The 22,929-nt window shown below is 35.4% G+C and overlaps 1 protein-coding gene across 2 annotated transcripts in view; it reads right to left on the bottom strand.

Moving 5' to 3' along the window:
• Positions 1-4,879: 4,879 nt before the first annotated feature.
• The window catches only part of SEC24B (SEC24 homolog B, COPII coat complex component), a 45,869-nt gene continuing 27,819 nt past the window's right edge, over positions 4,880-22,929 (bottom strand). For both annotated transcript variants that reach the window (XM_063156473.1, XM_063156472.1), the window contains 15 exons: positions 22,219-22,328; positions 21,173-21,285; positions 19,682-19,800; positions 19,219-19,274; positions 18,701-18,907; positions 18,206-18,329; positions 17,420-17,578; positions 16,877-17,050; positions 16,112-16,222; positions 14,742-14,917; positions 13,018-13,155; positions 10,786-10,890; positions 9,651-9,743; positions 8,285-8,388; positions 4,880-7,121 (listed from right to left, as the gene is read on the bottom strand). In XM_063156473.1, coding sequence (XP_063012543.1) covers positions 7,007-7,121; positions 8,285-8,388; positions 9,651-9,743; positions 10,786-10,890; positions 13,018-13,155; positions 14,742-14,917; positions 16,112-16,222; positions 16,877-17,050; positions 17,420-17,578; positions 18,206-18,329; positions 18,701-18,907; positions 19,219-19,274; positions 19,682-19,800; positions 21,173-21,285; positions 22,219-22,328 — 1,904 coding nt within the window. In that variant the 3' untranslated portion in view covers positions 4,880-7,006. The remainder of the gene's footprint in view (positions 7,122-8,284; positions 8,389-9,650; positions 9,744-10,785; positions 10,891-13,017; positions 13,156-14,741; positions 14,918-16,111; positions 16,223-16,876; positions 17,051-17,419; positions 17,579-18,205; positions 18,330-18,700; positions 18,908-19,218; positions 19,275-19,681; positions 19,801-21,172; positions 21,286-22,218; positions 22,329-22,929) is intronic.

Here is a 22,929-nt window from a genome sequence, read left to right as displayed (position 1 = left end):
CTTTTAAGGAAAGTGCTAAATTTTGAAGGAGCTGAAAAAGTCTTTCTCCAGTTTAGTAAACTGCCATTGAGGAGGGCTGAGAACTCACAGGTTTCTGTTTTGGGGGATTTCTTATTTGGGGTTGTTTTGGGGGAGCAGGGGGGTTTGGTGGTTTTGGGTTTTTTTGGGGGTTATTTTTGTGGGGGTTTTTTGTTTTGTTTTTTTTTTTTTTTTTGTTTGTTTTTTTTTTTTTTTTTTTTTTTTTGGTTTGGTTTTTTGTTGTTGCTTGGTTGGGGTTTTTTGTTTTGGTTTTTTTTTGTTTTAAATTTCTCCATTAAGCTAACACAGAACTTATTTTTTATTACAAAAGCACACTTGCTTATTTAAAGACATGGGTATTACTGGTTAACCAAGTTTGTGGTAACAAAAATTCAGGATGAAAAAGAGTAGAAAAGGGAAAAGGCTGGTGATACCCACCTTCATGTAAATCAGCTCATGCAACATTGTTTTTGATAGCTTGCATAGTAACCAGGCACTTATGTCAAGTATAATCCTAAGAGGTGGTGTGGAAAGACAAATTAACTTGCCATCAGAAATTTAAACATACTGAGAAACTGAAAGCCACAGAAGGCAAATTAAGTAGAAGACTGAAAAGGGTATTAAAGAAAGAAAAGTATAAAGCAGCTTGCTACCTCTTGTTGTCCCCAGTTCAGGAAGCTACAGAACATTTGGAATCTTTCAGAAAGAAGGAAAAAATATAATTTTCTCCACAGGTAATTATATTGCAGAATCACCCATTAGAAGAAATTACTCAGTCTAAGGTCAAGAATACTCAGTTACTCTCATAAGCAAAAATGCTGACAGGGTTTTACCTATGCAGCTGATCAGGTAGAGAGATGCATCTCAGCGTAGGACAACTTACACACGAGGGATTTCTCATGTTTCACGCCGACCATCGGATACCATCCCTGCTAAAGGAGACAGGATGCTGGGGCAGGTGGATGGGCAGCGCTGCTTGATGCTCCAGCTGCAGCCTGACAGGGCAGGAGCAGCTCCAGAGCCCTCAGGCTGCTTTTCCCAGGGCTGTGTCCCTCCTGCAGAACCGATCCCGCCGCACTGCTGGAGACACCGGAGTCCACCTTGCATGGGCAGCTTCCACTCTTCTTCCAGGAACTTAAAAAGTTTCAAAACATGTTTGGAAGGCTGAAAGATTTGATGCTTGCTCTCCAAGAATAAATTACACTTTCATGTACATGGTTTAGTAATTTGAAATAATAGCTTTGATGAGGGAAAAGGGAAAACTTGCAAACTCAAATGGCTTTTTATTTTGAATGAACATGTAAGGCACTGTGAAATACAGCCAGATTGTAAGAAATGCCTAAACATCATCATCTGGATAGGGAAGCACCAATCTTTCAGAAGCTCTGCATGTGCTCAGTAAGCTGGATGAGGACATGTACCAGTGATTCCAGTTTTACTTCTGGCCTCTCCTAAGCTCTACTTCAGATAATGAAGACATCATATTCTGTTGCTGAAAAGAGCAGAATGAATTCCTTAGCTACAGACGACTTCCACATATTTTATTACTTTTTTTTTCCTTTCTCTTCAGCATTAGGTCATCAGGTGATTTTTAGTAGTTTTTTGTATTCATACAAGCTGAGACTTGAAGCCTGCAGAACTTTTTGAAACCATTGTATCTACAGAAGTTATTAACAGAAGAAAGTATTTTCCTAAATAGTATTTTCTCCACCCAAATGAAGATCTAACATGAAAAAATTTGTTAATTTTTAAAACATATTTTCAAACAATATGAGAATAATATTTCCAATGGTTAGCAGATTACCAAGATGGCTAATTATCACCAACTGTTTCTCATACTTGAGGATTCTTATGCCAATAAACACTTAACTCAATAATCCCACAAAGCCTCAGTGTCTTGCAAGTGGAAACTTTCTACTCACATCGAAAAAGAAGTATTATACTTGTTAACCAAACAGTACTTCCTTCCAACACTCTTGACCTTTGTGAAATTGACACTTTTCTTTTAATGGTAGCATGATTAAGAGTGTAATTTGAGACCTGTATTTGATGATGCCTCTAGGGCAGGGTTCTCTTAACATCTGAAAAAGATAAAATAAAAGCCTCAAACGTAGATTTAATAAAAACCAGAAAATCACAAAGGTAAACAGATGCAAGAAAATGAAATTTTAATCCTTTCTCCATTTAAGAAATATTTAATAGGTTGTGAAATACTTCCAGGAGTTCTGCCACTTCCCCTATTTATCTTCTATAGAAGTGTGCACAGACTGAAATCCTGTGCATGACTGGTACTGCTAATTAGGCAGCTCCTTTTGCTAAGGTCTGCCAAAGGAAAGTAAGAAGAAATTCTGTGTAATATTTACTTTTTCCTAGTTATCAAAACTGCAGAGGAAAAATATCAAAGGCCCTGCAAGTGGATTGAAGCATAAAATGAAGGAAGACCTATTATGTAGTTATTTGAATTGTCATTGTTGTTGCAATAATCTTTTACATTATGGTAATCATGTGAGAATTCTCTTGATATACTCCAAAAAGTAGAAATGCCTTTGGATTTTTCCATGGAGAGGAATCATCAGTATCTCGTGAGGAAAAATAAAACGTTCTCAAAAGAGACTTCAATCCCAGTTTTTTGCAAAAGCTGTAACTGCACTTTTCCAGATCCCTGAATTTGAATATGATGTAACATCAGTTTAAGTAAAGACATGGAAGACTGCTAGAAATTGTTTTCTTTTTTTTTTAATTTTAGAGGCTGAGAGGTAAAGAAATTGCATCAATAAATCATTACAGTTTGCCCATTTCCTTTAAAATTCCCAACACAAATCTACCAAAGACCCTGGTATGCTAAAAATCAGAAGTATCTGTGATTCTAATTATATTCTACCTCCTTTATGAAAATCTGAGATGCAACAGGGCATGTAAAACCCTCTCACACTTTTTTAGAACTGAATCAACTACCAGAAAATACTATATAAAAATTTAACATGTATTAAAGTATAAAAAACTGCTTTTAAACAAAACATCATTTAAGTAATGTTTACATAGTAACAGATACATATTTGGGGTATTGCATCAGTTCACTGCCAGCTAAGCCTCAGACCTCCCCATTCCCCACACTGGCTACCGAATTTCTGCAGGGTTACATCCTGCCTGCAGAGACAAATACAGTCCAAAACTTCCAACTGCAGAAATCAGTGACTGAGGTTTTATTAGTTCCTCATTTATCCACTTGTGTCCCATACCTTGAAACTTCATAATAAAATTCTTAAAACCTACCTGGTGTGAAAAAACTTGACTCCACATTTAACATTACTGAAGAGCTCTTGGCTCTCAGGATTACAAAGAACTGATTCTGGCTTTTTACAAACCAGCCATGACAAAACTATTATTTCAGTATTGACACAATTTACAGAAAGCCAAGGCAAAACAAAATTACCTGCCCCAGTTATCTTTTCTTCACTGCCATGAGAAGAGCTACACCAAGATTAATAAATAGGTTTATTTCTAATAAGCTTAAGAACAAAAGTAAAGAATTGAGTTCAATAACACTTCTTAGGAGCTGCATCACATGTCCTACCATTTTAAGAGCTTCATGGGCTCTAATTTCTCCCACAAGAACTTCCATACTGCTTCCTAGGTAAGACATATAAGATGTTACATTGTAGAGCAAAGACATGAAAGGGATCCCCACTGTCAGTACTTAAAATATTGAACATTGGAACTGATCTTACTTAGCTGGGGCTGGGAAACATCTTCCCTGGGAAATCTTAAATTTCTACTGAAACAGACATGCTTTATATTATGCAGTGTGGAAGACACTTAGGGAAAAGTTCAATTCCTAGAATGGCTAGAGAGCTACTTTGGGCAGTTAAGCATTTTATTAAAGCAGATACAAAAGTATGTCTTTTATCTCTTCTCCCAAACCTTACGTAAGTAGGCAATAAGCCTCGTTGAGCTTCACAGTACTTCCCCTGGTGGGATTAATCTTCAATCTGTATCTTCTGCTACAGTGGCGTGATCCAAGCCATTGTAAGAGAAATTGTCTGAGTTGGAAGGGACCAAGGCTTATCTGGTCTGACACCCCTGCTCAAGCAGGCTCATCCCAAGACACATGGCACAGGATGGCATCCAGATGGCTTTTGAATTATCTGCAGTGAGGGAGACTCCACAGCATCTCTGGGCAATGTGTTCCAGTGCTCAGCCCCCTGCACAGTACGGAATTTCTTCCTTATGCTCAGGTGGAACTTTCTGTGCATTGGTTTCTGCCTGTTGTCTCTTGTCCTATTGCTGGGCACCACTGAGCAGAGCCTGGCTGCACCCCCTTCACACCCTCCCTTCAGACACTCACAGACATTGATGGGTTGCCTTCTCTGTCTCTTCTCGAGGCTGAACAGCCCCAGCTCCCTCAGCCTTTCCTTCTGAGAGATGCTCCAGCCCCCTCATTGCCCTTGTGGCCTCAGCTGGACCCACTCCAGGAGCTCCATGTCCCTCTTGTGCTGAGGAGCCCAGAACTGGGCACAGCACTGCAGATGTGCCTCACCAGGGCTGGGCAGAGGGGCAGGATCACATCCCTCAACCAGCTGGCAATGCTCTTCCCAATGCACCCCAGGATGCCATTGGCCTTCTGGGCCACAAGGACACCACCAGGCTCATGGAAGGCTTGTTGTCCACCAGGACACTCAGGTCCTTCTCAGAGATACTCTTGCCATGCCTACAGATACTCTATTGATCAAAAGACTAAAATCAGTACCCTAAATCCTGAGATGTTTCAAATTCAAGATATTTCCATGAGACTATCTTGTTAAAATTTAAACCAAAAATCAGAATGGAGATGTGCTCTATCATTAATAAAAAAATAACTATATTCTCTGTGCTGTGTAATAATTTTACTGAACAAATAGCTCTAAAAATGTTTTTTTTTCATAATTTTTATATACAAAAACTATACTAGAAGAATAAAGCTTTAAGAAATTATTTTACAGAATATGTTGCAATTAATCGTGGCATAACGTGTTCCCAGATATCAACACCAAACTCACAAATTAGAAGCATCTTCATGGAGCATTTGAAATGTTAACATGCTCTTCTCATCTTCACAAATACAAATGATTTTTAAGATGCCCCACTCTTCAGCAGCACTTAGCTTTCACCCAATGCACATTACTTTACAAACAAGCACTGAAATCCTGAAGGTCTGATTTCGGGACAACATTCAGCATTGCCTCAGATGTTTATTACATGATAAATTAATTTACTCAATGGAAAGTTTCTCTTCTGTAATTCTTTGGGTAACTTAAACACATTTAGTTAAGGACAACACACAATATAAGGTATCTTCTCCAAACAATGAGTTTGTGCTAACATGCAGAGTAACACTACTGGCGCAATTTAACTGTTGTAGCTTTTAAAGCATTTGCAAACCATAGCTAGTACATCTTCTCCTTGAATATTTGATTCAGGGGCTAGAGCAGTTAAAATACAATGTTAGCATTTTCAAGGCTACATTAAATTAAAATGTAATCATACTAATAATAATTTACTTTTTTGTACCTAATTATTCTATTGTAGTCACATTTCATTAAGCCAAACAGATAAACAAAGTTCAGAAAACGAAGTATGATTGATTGTGCTTTATGAATTAATTCTAATGTGTCTCTAAAAGAAAGGCTGAAGAAAACCATTCCAAATTCACCAAACTGAAAAAATCTGTCATTAATCTATCAAAAAGCCCAAACACTTGAGTTACCAAAACATTAACAAGAATAAAGTTTCTGAAATACGCAAGTGTGATTACATTTTGAATTTTGTCATTTTAAAGCCTTTACTTTCACTGATGTAATGTAATTAATTTTTACATCCCTTCCTGTTTTTCCTTAGATCACAGCAGAATTCAAATCTACAAGTGTGAGTGATTTACCCACACTTACTCTAAATGGCAGACAACACAAGTTACAGGAACTTGGACCAAGACTACAGTAGTTATAAAATGCAAAACAAGGTTAAGAGATATGCCTTCTTTAGGAAAATACATTAGAAGGGGCTTAGGAACTCTGTATCAAAACTCATTTCAGGTTATGTGGTGTTTTCTCCTCCCTTCCACAGGTCTGTGAAGTAAGGTGGTAAACATGTTTTCTTCAATATTCAGTTTGGTAAGAGTTTAGCTGGAAAATTATTATAGTTGCATAAATATAAAACCACATGATAAAGCAAAATATTTTAATTAGTAAGCCAATCATAAATAAATTCACCTAAAATTAACAGAAGCAGCAGCTATATTCCTTCTACATTGATATTTTTATCATGTTTTAATAGTCAACTTCATTGTCTAGCCTGGGACAGAACAATTCATCATCATCGAGCACTCAACAATTCTGCACAATGAGCTAGGTCTTTTTTTAGTTACATTTTTTACATTTTCTTTACAAATGTAATACCTATGTACATTATATATTTTATTTCTACAATTGATTTACTTTACTGAAACTCTACAACTTTCACAGGGAATTTGCTGAAGTCTTTAGCAAGTATGAACCATTCCTTTTAAAAAGAAATTCATATAAACAACCAACATACATCACTGCCCTTTGACATCTCTGTTAAGGATTTGGATCTGGAAGGGCTACTATAACAAATGTAAGAAAAAAGGCTTTACCTAATTGTACATTTTGTTAAGAAATATCATCCCACATAGCTACATAAATTCACCAGCTTGCAATAAACAGAGCACCATACCGCTGCACAACTGGAAACGTGTACAAACCAATGTTAAAGTTTACTAGTGAAACAGCTTCATCACTCGTAGCATTTTAGACTGAAGGAAATCTGCAAAATTCTTTTGGAAATGTATACTCCTTTAGCTGTAGAGCTTCCAAAACAGTGCTGGTCACTGTATATTGTGAAGAACAAGCATCCATTTCTGTAACTTCCCATATGGTTCTCTTGGCCCATGCTTCTGTCTGAAGTCAGACTTTTTCCTCTACCTCTTCCTTGGTCACTTACAAATCTGCTGTTGAATATTAAGTAGGAATTCATAATACGAGAAAGCTGCTTCTGTCCGATCCTCAATTAAATGCTGAAAAAAATCTGTTTTGGCAGGGTTCTCATCTCTGAAAGAAGAAGGGAAGGTACTGAGCAAAATCAAACTTTGAGCAAAAAAATCCACTGCAAATTCAGAGAGATAAGTTCTAATAAATTGCTGACTGTCATGTGGAATTCAGTCCAAAGAGATTACAATTGCAAATAATCCAAAATCTACGAAATCTTGAAGTTTGCAATACAATATCAAACAACAGCATCTTTTTAAGTATATAAAATGGTAGAAGAGCAGGTGAAATACAGCACTTAAGAGTATCTTGTAGAAACACAAAAAAGGAAATGTAAAAATTCTTTTGTTTTTGAAGCTAACAAATATGCTGGTGGCAATGAAAAAATGCAAAAACTACATCTCTGTTTACATGTAATCTCAATCCCCTCCCCAGACTTTCTTCCTTAGCAACAGAATAGAAAAGGTAACATGTGAAAGACCTAGTATCCAAAATTATTGCCCCATAAAAATTTGCTGAGACACAGTCCTTTGTTTCGGTGTAGTGCAGTATGCAGCAAAGCTCTCCTACTTATTATGGTCTATCAGAAATTCCTGCAACTCCAGCAGCAGCCACATGCCAACAGCTCAAAACCTTCAGTCCTATATTTCAGTATCATTTCTCTGAGCAAGTCATCACACTCTCTAAAAAGTGATCTCCTGCCCAGCTCAGTAAAACAAGTACTCTACAAGTGAAATGTAATCTCAAGTATAAATATTTCATAGAATTTAAACCTCCTTAAGCAAGTCATAGCTTGAAAAGGCTTCAGAACTTGGCCCATCTATCAGCTGATGTCCTATAGATCTCAGTAACAAATACATACAATTATTAAACCATCTATATATTACTAACTTTACTTGAATTTTTTTTATACACATATAATGAAATTATAAAAGCTATACTAGAAACTAACCTGCTTAACACCATTGAGCATAAGGACATCTACTGAGGTTTAGTATATTCCTAATAAATATATGCAACCAATAAAACTATGAGCAACTGAATTTGCCCTAGATTCAAAGAAAACCTTTGTCACTAGACAGTTTTATAAACAGCATCTTATCAGTTGGGAAGGTGATGTTATTCAGTTTCTTCCAAGACAGATACACTCACTTTTCATCAGTCTTAATTAGAAATTGTAAATACAAGTTGCTAGTAACAACTTAGTGCATAACAGAAATACTTACTTTATTACTTGAAGAACTGGACTTAAAGGTCTACTATCTCTAAGCCAAGATATAAAAGATCGTGTCCTTTCTGAAGAAGGTGCATCCACCTCAGGAAGTTGTGTCTGGTTGAAGGTAATTGAAAGAAACCATCACCTTTTATTATTGAAACTATTAAAAAAAACAGATCCTGAAAGCTGTAACATAACTCAAGCCACAGTCTCAGTTAAGAAGTTCCTAGCCCTGATTTTACATACACAGCTGTTTTGCTTCAGCTTAAAGGACAATACTTCATAGTATCTGTGGTGCACTGCTACCTAGGAAGGAGTACATCTTCAACTTTTAAACATCTTTAACTTATGAAAACATAGTTTACTGTGTTTTAAGTGCAAAAGATTTTAGATAGCAAAGTCATCTTTTCAAAATGCTGCTTTTGCAGTCTTCTTGCCTGTATCTTCTTCGGCCAATCAAGTGTTATAGTAGTCTTATAACTTACCACTCTTCACCTGTTTTTGTCACTTTCCTTCTTGATACTATGCAACTGTAAGCAGAACATATCTACCTATGTGATCCTATGCTATTATTTTTTGGTACTATTTGGATATAACCATTTGATTCTGAACTTTCCTAGACTGTCTTGAAAGGGTCCATCCTTATTTGCCAATTGTTGATATTATGGAATCACTACTTACTGAAGAGGAGACTTCCCTAATTGCTACTCTCTTTCACACATTAGACTACAGGTACAGGTAGTCATAAAAACTACCTGTCATAAAAACCCCTCCACCAAAACATACATCCAAGGATCTCTGATGTTTTAACAGCTGAAAGTTTCTCTTTTTAACATTGAGTCAAGGCTTGGAATCCGAGTAAAACTTAACTCTTACCATTACTTACAGGTCTGTTGTGTCATCCCACAGATGTGGTATCTTACACCAGGTTCAGAGAACACAAGGCTATGTTATCAATGAAAACTATGTTATCAATGAACTAACTCTAATCTTAATTATTAACACATCTGAATAGGTGATTTTTGTATTCATCCTGTGAAATTACTTCCTATTCTTGTGAATGTATATGTACTTCCATTAAAATATTAAAAGCAGTTATGTTACAGAGCAACTGTTTGACATTTCATGAATGATGAAATTTACATGTTTACATTCTTTCCTTGAAAACATCTGACAACTTCTAACTGGCTCCTCTGAAGCTGACAAGAGGTTAGAAGGTACCTAATTAGGAATAACTCCAACCTAACTCATAGTGTTAAAATTAAAATAATTAATTAAAAATTAAAATAATTAAAAACTAAAAATGCAGAAATAAACAGATTAAATGCACATTCCAAGTGTAAGCAGTTTAGAGCTCAGCTCATTAAAATGCCTACCATTTTCTGTGGCACTGATGCATAATTCGGGTATCCAAGGACATCTTTTATGAAGTTGTTATCACAGTTTTTTCCAATCCAAAGGTAAAAAATCTGTAAGATGTCAGAATCAGTTTTAGAAAAGGCCCTGCATACATTTTAGAGAAATAGGCAATTGGTGGTGCAATAGGAATACTCCCAGAAGAGTAACTTCCATGCAAATTAGGCACTTGAGTGTTCCAGTTATAATTCATAATACATGTCTATATTCATAATCAATACATTCGAAAAACTTGAGTAAGGTCATTAAATATAAAAAAATACGTATAAGTAGAACTCAAATACTGAAAAAATGAGGTTGCAGGACACATTTATAATGGAACAGTTAATGCAGTAATTTCCCATGTTACCTCCTTAAATGAAACCCCTCAAATTATCTGAAGTCACACCATTCTGTTGGTTACTGCACACTGGCTTCCCAATCTAAACAGGTTGTAGCAAAGCACCAATTATCAAAGCTTATTGTAGTAATTATTTCAGAGGTCTGGAGACAAAAGCTGGTTTTACATTGACACTCAGCCCTGAAGTGATTCAAGGTTAAAAGAACCTTCCAGAACTGCCACTGGGTAGCATAATGCTTTATCCAACTGAATGTTTTAGTGCAATTTCTCGAAATGCCTTAAACTGTATCTACAGATTTTGTTTAGTCTCCAATTCCCTCTCTCTTGCAACTCTTACATAACACAGGCCACAAATCATAAACCCACTCTTTGTGCATATCCGAGAACATTCTTGCATCAAATGTTTTGCTAAATCCTCTAGTATGTGCAATTTAATAGCCATTAAAAGAAATTCTGGAAAATAAAAATACATTAATTCCATAAAAAACGTCTTTGTGTGAACTCTTGATATATTTTGACCAGTACTGCATGAAAATAATCAACCTTTATAGCCTCAAAGATAAATGTAGGCTCAGATCAAAATATGAAAGCTTTTCACTGGAACACAGATTACTGTCAGGTTACCTGGAATGCTGATTCACAACACTGTTATTGCTGAAAGCACACTGGTTTTAATAACACAGCAGGCACTGCTTTTTGGTCTTTTTCTCCTTAGGAAATTTTTTAAAAAAGGAATGTGTAAATTTTTAACTTACTGAACCACAATCCATAAGAAAAGCTCCTTCTCTTGTCAACTTCTCCGCAGACAACTTCTGAAGGGGTGGCTGAGGAACAACTCTGTCATTTACATGTATTGTACTCTGCAACAAAAACCCAACACTCAAATAACACTAGAATTTTACCCTTAAAGGTAAAACAAAGCAGGAAAAACACTGATAATCTCTAGCAAAATTCTGAGGATTCTCATATAACAAAATACTATGTTAAGCCTAAAATGATTATGTACATCAAACAGTTCTATAATGTTACTTATTTTAAGGGCTACTTTAATACCTAAAACATAATAATGCAAGTTAATTTAAGATACTTATGTAACATTTTTGATGCTACAGATGTCAGAATTTCAAAATAATTACTACTGGTGATTTAAGTTTTCTACAAACAACCTCTGGGTTTTTTCCACTGCATTCACTTTCACTAGAAATGTTGCAAGAGCAGAAAACCATCAAATTCTACTCCCTGTAAGGGTTCCATATATTATTGCATTCCATTATCAGGAAGTCCCCTGATTTAAGATCCTGCATGAAGTGATCCTTGGGTTTGTCCACAGAGCCCTATGACTGATCTGATTAAAGAATCTGGTTTTTTGCATTAACTATTAAAAAATACCCTGCCTTTCTCCCCCTCAATAAAACAAACAAAAACAATAATAAAAAATCCCCATGTACACAACCCCCTGGCCCAGTATTTTCATATTAATGCTGCCTCCTCCTCCAATACAAAAACAGGCCAGACATCTCAAGAAACTCTGAAGCATTCTGAAAATAATATGGGGAAAAATACTCTACTGACTAAGCACATGCCCATGTAGTATAAGATTATTTTAAAAAATCACTACTTAAAAAATTTCATACCATAATGCCATAAATTAACAGCTTTTGGGGATTTAGACATAGTTATGAAAATCAAGCTACTGAATTCCACCTGGGGAAGTTCCAGGCTTTACTCAATACTCTCAAGAATCAAAGAAAACTCGCAAAAACATTTTAAAGGAATTCTGTAATATTTCAAAAATATTTTAAAATTTAAATTAATTTTTTTTTAATTTCACAGAATTTTTTTAAAGAAACTACATTTAAGAACAGCCTTTGTCACAAATACTTTAAACTGAAGCAGTACTAAATGGCAGATTAGCATTCTGTTATGATTTAATATCCAGTTTGCCAATTAATTTCAGTAGTTAAAATAAGCCCTATTTTTGTATTATTGTACTCCAAATAACCAGTCTGAAAGCCTTTGATAATTAAACAGGATCTCCTAAAGACACTGCAGATTCTTAACAGCACAAGCACAGAGCGTTACAATTTAAGTGCCACAAAAATAACTTCACAAAGCCAGCTGAAGTTGGCATCTCAAAGACTGGTAGGGGTGGAGTATAAAAAGAGCGACTCTACTGAAAAACACTGAGTTTAGACTCACCTATTTAAGTTTATGAAATACCTTAAAAGAAACTTTAAGACTACAAATAGCTCAGAGGTTGTGCTGAAACAGAATAATACAATACCACTGCCAGTGAAACTATTCAGTTTACCCTATAACCTTATATCACTTAGAAGCAAACTACTACATATACTTTTCCAAAACTAGGGACAAAAACTAATAAAATCGTACTTATAAAACCCCTTATTTATGCCATTATAACTAACTTTGTCCTTAAATAAAACCCCATCTTGCTTTTTACTATTAAAAAAATGCATCCTTTTCCTAGGCTACATCCGTAGAAGAGGAAATAATAAAACCTGGTTTTGTACATGAAGTACTTTCTCAGTCTGATCACAACCGTCTAGAAGTAAAACTCTGTTTTATCCACTTCAGTCTGAAAAACCACTGGAAGGTTGTTATTGCAAGCAACTATATCTGATTTTTGTATATAAAACCTTGAATCATCCATCAGATCAGATCTACTACACCCACTTACCTCAGACAGTTCTAAATAATAAAAACACACTGTCTCCCATACATACAATATCTTTACTTTCTTTGTATGACAAAAAATTATGGCATTACCATGGTCATTGAAACAAGATGAAGCAAAACCACAGTTCTGCTCATACCACATTACCGTACATGCAACTCAAAATTTGAAAATAATGTTTCTCTTGATTTTCATAACTTAGGGGAAATGCTCCATTTGTATTACAATAACAACATAAAATTTAATGGGCCATTAAAAGTAGGAAATGCTATTACTAGGCTTCATACATTACCTCATCAGTCAGCTTGTCTATTCTGTACAAGTTGGGATGAATCATCTTCATCAAATGAACAAGGGGCTGGCTCTTCATCTGGCACATTGCATAGACACGATCATCCAAGCGGGTACTTGTGCCTGTTCTGAAGGCTTTCTGCAAGAGCACATTACCATTCAAACAAATCCTGTACTTTATGTCACATGTAAGAGTGCAGTTCAGACTTTTCAAAGTATCAAGCAAAGGTGGCAGAGCTTTTGTAAAGAAATGTATCTTATGGGTAGAATCTTAATCATAGAGTTTGAGCAAGATTTTTAAAACATAATCTAGCCCTTTCTTATTGATGAAGGAGAATAAATTTCTCCCTCACTATGTCTAAAATTTGCATGAAACTGGACCAGCATTTCTCCTTTTTATTCTTGACAAGTGACACTGGCCTTTGAAACTCACAAGTGCAAGCTAGCACAGGAAAGATACAAGGTAAGCAGAGTTCAGGCAAGGTACATACATGCAGAAGATTAACTCTGACTTTATATTAGTAAGAATTCAATGTTAAGGAAAAGTTTTGGAATGGAAACATACTTTCATGTTTTATAGGAGAAACTAGACTCCCATGGGATAAAATTTATTTTTTAACTATCTCCTACTGAATTTTTCAGATCTCCTTTAGAACCAACTGGTACACAATTGCTGTGAGAAGCAACACAATGAATTAAACATCATATGCTAACTCAATGGAGAACATTCTTATAATCAAAGTTCATATTCACTTCTACAACAAAGCTAAGGACATCACTCCTTGGCTGCCACAAGCATTTTGATTTTGGTTTCTCTATATTCCATATTTTGTTATTGCTAATAAAGATAATAAAAATTCCATACCTAAACAACTTTTCCCAGCCACTCTTATTTCTGTCTTTTACACAGATCTCAATAATAAACAGTCTGTGTTTTCCCCCACCATTAACTGCATTTGTCATGCAGGTATAAAAAAATCATAATCAGTATATTAGAGACTGAAGTAATCACTAAGCCGAAGAAAATAAATTACTATGCTTAGATCTCTTACAAAACTTATAGAAAGGTTTATTCATCATAACAGAACCAAGAACTGTCAGACATAAAAAAATTTAAGCAGTGAGATTTATTCATAACAAAACCCTGCAGGAAGCTGTCTCTTTTTAAGTATGATGTTCAGTAATCTAAACAAAGATATCATTAAAAAAAAAAAAAAATAGTAACTACTTCTATGTTAACTTTCAACAATATCACTTTAGTTTCTCTAATAACATTTACTGTATTTCCATGGAAACTCATTTTTCTTCTTGGAAATTTAAAGGACAAAAAATATGTATTGGAAAATTCTTGTTTCTGACTTCATAAAATAAAAATGAAGCAGTACTAATAAGCAGTTTCCAACAACCTTCATGGTCTATACTAATGAGCTGCCAAAATCTGAGAAATGCTGATTGTAAACTATTTCTTTATTTTAACTGTAAAGCAATATAACACAGAACATAAGAAATTCAAAATCAAGTAAACTAATAAAAGCTTCAGACATTAACAATTTAAAATAAGCTACTATGGTAATCTTTTACAATAAAGTTTAGTTGGCATAAAGATGGTAATCCAATTTCCATAATTTTAGAGAAGTGCAGACATTGCTTGACCTAGAACTGAAGAATTCCTCAAATGGAACAGTGAACTTAACATCAAACACTAATTCACTAGATCATACATACCTGTTTGAGAAGAGCTAAAATATAGAGTGGGAAAAGCTTGAGGGAATTTGGTGCTATCAGCATGGACTGCTGCAGATTTGAGGCAGTTGACATGTACGCTGCCAAGGAGTCCACCACGGCATTGACTAAGGCATCTCTTGCATCTGCAAGGCTGGATGAGACTGAGCGATCCACAGCTGGGGTAGAAGGAGGGAAGAAGTTACCACACACATAGCCTCACTCATTCCCTTGAACTTTGAAAATTTTAGCTGTGCTTCTGGGTTATGTTTTAAGACTAAAAATTCCCCAAACCACATCTGCGGTCCTAATTTTTTTAGGAGTAAATTACATGACTGTCCATACAGAAACTCAGTTTCATAATGCTCAAATATAATGTGCAGCTAATTTTGGCTCCCTGGTTTCTCCCTGGAGAATTAAAAGAAAAGTTTAAAGCAATCATACATAGTGAAGTCTAAATATAAATTTAAACCTTCTACAAACAACTTAGTTATTGTTGAAATGCTGTTGCCCAACCACCAAGATAAGATCTGCAGCAATTAATTTTGATTTTTTTTCCCCCCTCACATAAGAAATTGCTTCCATTACTTCAGTGACATAATAGTGATTACTATAAATGCTGCTTCATTTTTCTCTGCTGAGCAAGGGCTGCAAATCCTTTGGTGGGAGGAAGCCACCTGCTGGACTGAATGTGCATTTAAGATATCACAGAATGGTTTGGCTTGGAAGGGACCTTAAAGATCATCTAGTTCCAATCCCAGAAGACACAGAATTACAACTTACTTCTTCTAACTGATTTCAATATTAATATACAAAATAGAACATGTTAAAATGCTGCACAGAGTCATACACATTTAACAGGAGAGATCAGTCTATAACTTATGACCCACAATTAAGGGATAAGTAAGAATCCTCAGCCCTGCAACAACAGAAGGATATAAAACCAATACCTCAAATACACTGCTGTCAGAAATTCTCTTTTAGTCTCCAGCAACTCACTAAACTGAATCCCTGTTTCTTAAGTAATTCTAGAATGCCTAAGTTTGAGTGAACAACAATGATAATGATGATTCAAAATTGAGAGTTTTGATCCAAGTGTGTTATGATTCTTTGTCCTTTACTAACCTCCAGAGAACAAAGTAAGAAGGCTCTTTTTAAAAGACTAAAATCAACTAATATTCAGAACAAGGAGTATTTCAGTTCACAATTTCAGTATGAATTTGTTTTTGTCATCTTTTGCACACACATGTTTCAGCGTGTTGCACTCCAACTCTTTTTAATAATATCCAGGCTTCATTCACTACTTCATTTAAATGGCTGGCAAAATTAGAAACTTGCCAAAAAACATGTGAATCTTCCTGGCCTGTACTCACCCATGTTTGCTAAGAGGCACACAACTGCCTGTACATCTGCTCCTGCATACACATCAGACAGGGAACTCACTACGGGCAAGCAAAGCGTGTGCACTCGAATTCGACGCTCACCTAAGAGAAATCAGTGGAAATCATTTTGCATTCTCTCCTGGTAGAAGTAAACAAATTCAGTCATTAGAGCATCTCCTCCCATTTAAGATGTACCCATTCCAGAAAACATACCAGTCAAGAAATTGCTGCAATACAATACTGTCTCCCTGTCTCAACCTGTCAAAATTCTACTCTAAAGCAGCACAAATTGATAACATAAACTACATCGACATCTACAGTAAGTGTCTTTGATCCTACCAATGAAGTACACTGGCATCCATCCCAAAATTTTGTGGCATCATATACCATAGAAATTAGCCGCTATTCTTTATGCTCACCCAGTGTAGTAATTGCAGCTTGATCCAATCCATCACAGGTCTGTATGTTTGGACAAAGTGCCTGCCAAACATGTTACTGCTTGTAACAATGGTCAGACTTTTAAGTAAAAAAGTCTTGCTGAATCAGCACTATGTCAAATGCAGATGAAATTTTCACTTTAAAACAGTGTTTATAAGGATTTCCATTATGTGATTAACTGCCAAGTAGGCTTACTAGCTCTGACAAGATTCTTTTAGTGTATAGAACACAACAAAAGACTGTGGAACTAACTTTACAAGCATTACACCATAAAAAGAAACAAAAACTCCAGTGACCAATTAATTTGAATTTATTTACCTTTACTGGAAGTATACAAAAGAGCTGTTTGAAAACAAACCAAAGATGTGTCAGTCAGACTTTCCTCTATAGACATTTGTACTGCAAATCCAGCATCAGGATTGACATTGGCAAGGGACAGTAAATCAGTAGATCGTACAAAAAAATTCCCATGGAAAGTGTGTATTGAAAGACCTAGAATCAGATTAAATATTCAGAGTGAGGTTAAAACAGCATGGAAAACTCTCACCAATAACTAAAACGCCAGTCCTCAAGCTGAGGTTGAAGAGTAAAAATTCTATCATGTATAACCAATTACATGAATCATTAGACATTTCAGCATGATCCTGTAGAGCTCATGTTCAATTCTGAACACTCCAAAGTGAATGATGCCCTTACACTACACATATCAAAGCTAACTTAACATAAAGAAGGTAACTCTTTTACTCTTCAAAGAAAGAAAAATAACACTGAATTTAATGTTGCTAAAGACTAAGCACATTCAGAATGATTGCTAACACATTTACACCAACGGTTCCATAGGAATCAGTATTTAAGACACACCTTTTGTACATCTTATGCGCATAACTGCTTCAAATCCAATCTTTCTTGTAAGGTATCTTTTCAGGTCCTTTTGCAACTTTTCAGCCTGAGCAGGATTATGGCTACGATGGAAAGATGGATAGTAATAGATGCATCCAGCAGAATATTTGGACATGCAAGCTGTGAAGGAAGGAAAGATGCAGTTAAGAAGTAAAACTGTAACATGAAATCAGGGCATAAAAATTGTGTCCAGACTTCCACAAGTAACATAAACCTTCATCTTCTCAGTATCACCCACATCAGAAAGACAGTGAGAACTGTCCCAGACCCAGGCAAGTGAGGATAGAAATGAATCACCCCAACACATAATGACCTCATTATACACCAAGCTCAATAAGCATCCTACATTTCGCAGCTAAGATTGAAGTGCTTGCAGAAATAGCTAATGGTGTAGAGGTAAAATTAAGTGTCTGTACAGAGACAAATACTGGATAATTATCAAAGGATGAAACTCTGTTCTACTTCTATAATTAAACTTCATTTAATCCTTGCCACCTTTCTGTTTCCTGTTCTTGAGCAGGAGAATACTTCTCATTTAAAACTTTAAAACCTTAGAATAAACTGTCTGATACCACCAATGTAATATTTCTGTTCTATACTTCCATCAACTTCAAGGTCAATTCCTTTGCAACATGAGCTGCAATTACAGAAGTGCTAAAATATTTACATGACTTTAGAATTCCAGAGGTAGCCCGTGCTTCTAAAGAGAGACAACAGTGTAGAAACAGGGAATCATGTACTCCTTACCAAGAGAAGCTAGATCAGAATATTGTGAACTTAAGAGAAATAAATCCACAGCAGTCTGCTGGCCAGAGCAGTCCAGTGCCAACTTCTTATAAAAATCTGTTGCTGGACCAAGATGCTGGACCACCTTTAGTAAATAAATCATACAGGGAGGAGTTATGACAACAATCATGCTTTTTAGACTTCATGGACTGAAAGACATACTATTCAGCAGCATCTGAGTAACTGAGTCACAAATATTTGCAGCTTCTTTTGCTTGCCAAGAAAAATTATGAGAAAAATTATGGACCAAAATCCAAAGAGAGCTCATGCACTTCAAAACAATGCCACACACACATGTATAAAGCAGGGATCTTAAATGCATAAACATCAACATAATTAAAATTTAGTTAATTGCTATAAATGAAGATGAAGCAATTGATCTGCAGAACTATGCAAGTCAGAAAGAGATGGCCAGTCCCTAGTCTTTTGAAATAAATAGTAAGGGAAGTTTTTTACCTTCGTGCTTGACCTTTGATTGGGATCCTCTCTGGAATGCAGCAGCCCTGCTCCCAAACTTGGTAACTGAGTTTGAAACACAGAGATCCGACCACCCGTTGGAGACATCAGCTTAAAGGCAGCCTGAAGAGCAGGGCCCAGTGCACTGTGTGTCTCTCTTGTATTGGTGAACATGTTTGGTAACGCATTCAAGAGATCTTTTATCAGCTGCAGAACAGATTGAAAGGTGTTTTAGGCGATTCTGCAAGCTTGAGATTTTCTGTTGTTTCCAAACAGCTGTACTGTCACAACTAAGTAGCAGAATCGGTACCAACTATTTCAGTTCTATTTTAACACACCAAGGAAAACAAAGTTGTAATTTTAAAAGCTATGATGTATCAATGAAACATCTCCATAATGAAAAATTAACATTGGAACTACATATTATAAAGATTAAGTTTGAATTCAAAGTTTAACAGGAACCTCTGTTTTGAATATTTAACACCTTAAATTTAATGATGTATTTTGAGCAATCATACCTCTTTGCTTTCATGGAGATTTACAAGTAAACTATCTGGTGTAGGTAAGAAAATATCTGTGGAGAGAACAGAAAAAAATAATTATTACAGAAAAAATAACACTAAAATAGAACAAAACATTTCCTTGCCCAGTGCTACAAACACCATGAAACAGTCTACTTCTCTAATGTGTGTTACAGCTAAATATTCCTTGCAGGTAAGTAAATTATACACAGATGAAAGTGTGTTAGAGTAATACAGTCCATACAAAGCTTGTCTGATTCAAAGCAAAATTAACTTTTGAATTTCACATTTGAAACATCACCTACTCTGTAGTTGGTGCAAGACTATTTTTCAAAAAAATAGTCTCATTCAATAAAATTGACCTAATACCAAATAGTTGAGAGATTCTAACCTTTGTTCTGGGGAAAAGAAAAAAATAATAGGTTCTCAAAAATTCAGCTTCCATTTTCTTTTTACTTACCATCAATATCTGAGACAATCAGCATCTGAGGCTGTGATAAACCTTCTTGTAAGTTGTAAAACTGAACAGTGCTGTCAAATGTTATGAATCCTATTCTTGTTCTTGAATCTCCAGGCAGCCTGAAGCATTAAAATATAAACTATTAAGCCCTAAATCTCTCTCTCAAGACATACAGATACTCAGGGCTCCTGCTGATGTTAGAAGAAATGCAGCTCATGTGTAAAGAAGTGAAGGGAGAACATATGAAGGGAGATCTAAAACACAAATACAATCAATACTTTCTCAACATTTTCTGGAAAGCTGGGGTAATGATACAGTTTACAAGACCAAGTGTTACAGATAAGCACTCACTAATATATTGATGCTTTGTTCCACAAGAGAGCTTAATAAACTCATTTAAACATTAGACTGACGCATGAAAGAAGGCAGCCTTCTCAGCTCCTTAAAAGAAAACAGTGCATTCTGTCCTTTCCTGATTCAGAACCCCCATTTACTAATGTAGTTACAGAGTACTTACAGCTCTAAACCAAAATCCAATGTCTCTACAAAGCAACATACTTATTTCTTATGTGGACCATATTTCATGTATGTTCATATTTCAGTGTATGGCATAAGACAAAATTAAAGACTACAGGGGATTTCTCAAGTAAAATATAAAAAACATCATGAAGTGCTGAAAACCATGACAGTGACCAAGAGCAATAGAGGCAAATATTGTTGTTACCATCTGAGCTTATAAATGAGGTGGATGCATTGATTCTCCTGTGGACTTAGCATGGGATTTTATGAATTTTCCTAAAATAATTAAGCATGTTTCTGAGATTCTGTTGAATAAAATAGCCATAAAAAACTGAACAAAGAAATGGAAGCAAAGATTTTTAGTGTATATGTTGGCTTCTTCATGAAAAAACCAAGTTCACCAAGAAACACTTGTAGAAAGGACTTTTCAAGGCAAGGCCTCCACAGGATTAGTTGTCAAAAGGCATGAGCATAGTGAAGCTCATTAACCCTCACATAAAATGCACCAGGAACGTTCCCATACATGCTGTCCCAGTGCAAAAACAAAACCACAGAAATTGGCACAGGGTAACTGATCTAAAAAAATCAAACTGACAACACAATTCACCCAGGCAGTCTTACTCTCATGGTTACAATGTTCCAGTTTGCAGCACCTCAAACCTCTCAGCACAAAAACCAGATAATTTAACTGCTGTAATTTATTATTTTTGTTGGTCTTGGCAAGGGGGAAGAATGAAATTTTAAAATCTTTGTACAAGCAACATGTTTTTAGAAGTTACAGCTAAATACTCCTTACAGATAAATAATTAAATTATATGCAGATACACACGAAGGGAAAGAATTCCAGGCAATGGAACTCCTGCCCTTTAGGGACAGAATGTTTAGACACTTTGAAATTTCCTTCAAAATTTTCAGTTACAATTTTTCATAACAACATGTTAGCTGATTTGATAAGGTTATTTATACTCTTACTTGTCTAGGTTTTCCAGCAATGATTGGCAGAGTATTGTCAAATATCCAGCCTCCACTGCATTATGAGACACATCTAAAACAAATAAATATACCGCAGGCTGAGGAGGACGAAGCTACAAAGCAAAAAAAAATAAAACCACTCAAAAATCATATTCAAAAAATGTTAAAAGTGATTAGTCATTAGAAAGGGAAGTAGGAAAAGCAAATACTTAGAAAAATGCAAGGTACACATTGTGCAATAAGGGTAATTTCCTAAGCAATATGCAGATAGACTTAACCACAATCCCCGATGGTTAATAACTGTCCTTTGTAATAAACATAAAATGTTATACTTCAGGGGGAAAAAGGATATTTCAGTCCCTCCTTCCAACTGTCATTTCAAACATCAAAGATACCAACTTCCACCTTTTAAATTCCATTGTTCTTTCAGTACATGGACAATGTGATCCATTAAACAAGGTTAAAGCATTCTACCTACACCCTTCCCCCAATTATGTATCAAGCTGTTTATTCACTATAAAATGTCTGCCACAATGTTTCAATTCAAAGACAAGAGAACAATTTATTTTTGCTGCTGCTAAAAATGTCATTATGAAGTATGCATTTTCCCAGGCTGACAAGACCACCATCCCAGCACTTGTAAGCTGACTCCTAATAAGAACCATTTCTTCACAATTACTAACTAGAAATTTGAAGCTGAATTAATTTGCTTATTATTCTATTACTGGTCTTTCAAAACATCCTCAAAATGAGGGAGAAAGGCAGAAATCACACTGCATTGGATTCAAATCTGACTGTGCCACATTAAACTACACTGAATGACAACACACATTCAATAACTTTTAACTCAAAAGCTTCTGACTGTTTACATGGGCCAAAACTCAAAATACGAATTTAACTATTCCTTGGGATTAAGAGAAGCTTCCAGTGGTGTGTATTAATTGTAAATTAATACAAACCACTGGATCAATATGAAACGTTAATTTCAAGCACTATCATATTAATATGCAACTGCTGTTGAAGTTACTATGAAAACTTTTTCTTACCATATAGTCTGAAGAAGCAATGAATTCCACTGTAGAATTTTGCACCTCTGGCCGCTTGTGAGGCTCTCCATAAGACCGTGTCAGAGGATTATACATAAATTCTTCAGGAACTATTAAAAACAAATCACCCCCAAATACAGATTATATTTTTGTCAGAAAATAAAAATCATTGCAGCTAAATGTAAAGTAATGTGGGCACACTTCAATTATTGCAATAGCAAACAATTTACATTAAGGATACATAAAAAAGGAACATTTCAAATATCTCAAGCATATCTTTAACATCAAAGTTCAGTAATTAGAAAGAAATTTTATGTATTTTAAACAACAACAGATCCCCAACTATAAAACAGCAATGCAAGCAGAGCATTTCACAACAAAGCAGCAATCTGTACTGTTTCTCATAACCTCTGGCCTGGATTGTAGCTGTCATCATGTTTCCATCTGCATATTGCAACAGCAGTCAGTGGGATTAGCTGATTTCATTAGACAAGGAATCAGCATATTATGAATACATTTTCTTCATGTCCACAAAAGATTGCAAAACAATCTTTTGCTTCAAGAAAAAGCAGAACACATCTGCCTTAAGATCCTTTTCAAAATCTCTGGATCATAAGGACATTGTCACTGTAGTTTATGTTTTAATCTAAAATGTTCCATGGACTGATACAATGCAAACACTTGAAAGAGATTCTATAAATGCAAGCATCT

This window comes from Melospiza melodia, chromosome 5 (assembly GCF_035770615.1).
Source record: "Melospiza melodia melodia isolate bMelMel2 chromosome 5, bMelMel2.pri, whole genome shotgun sequence".
NCBI lineage: Eukaryota > Metazoa > Chordata > Aves > Passeriformes > Passerellidae > Melospiza > Melospiza melodia.
Note: the sequence above shows the minus strand (reverse complement) of the source record. Positions and strands in the feature narration are given on the sequence as shown.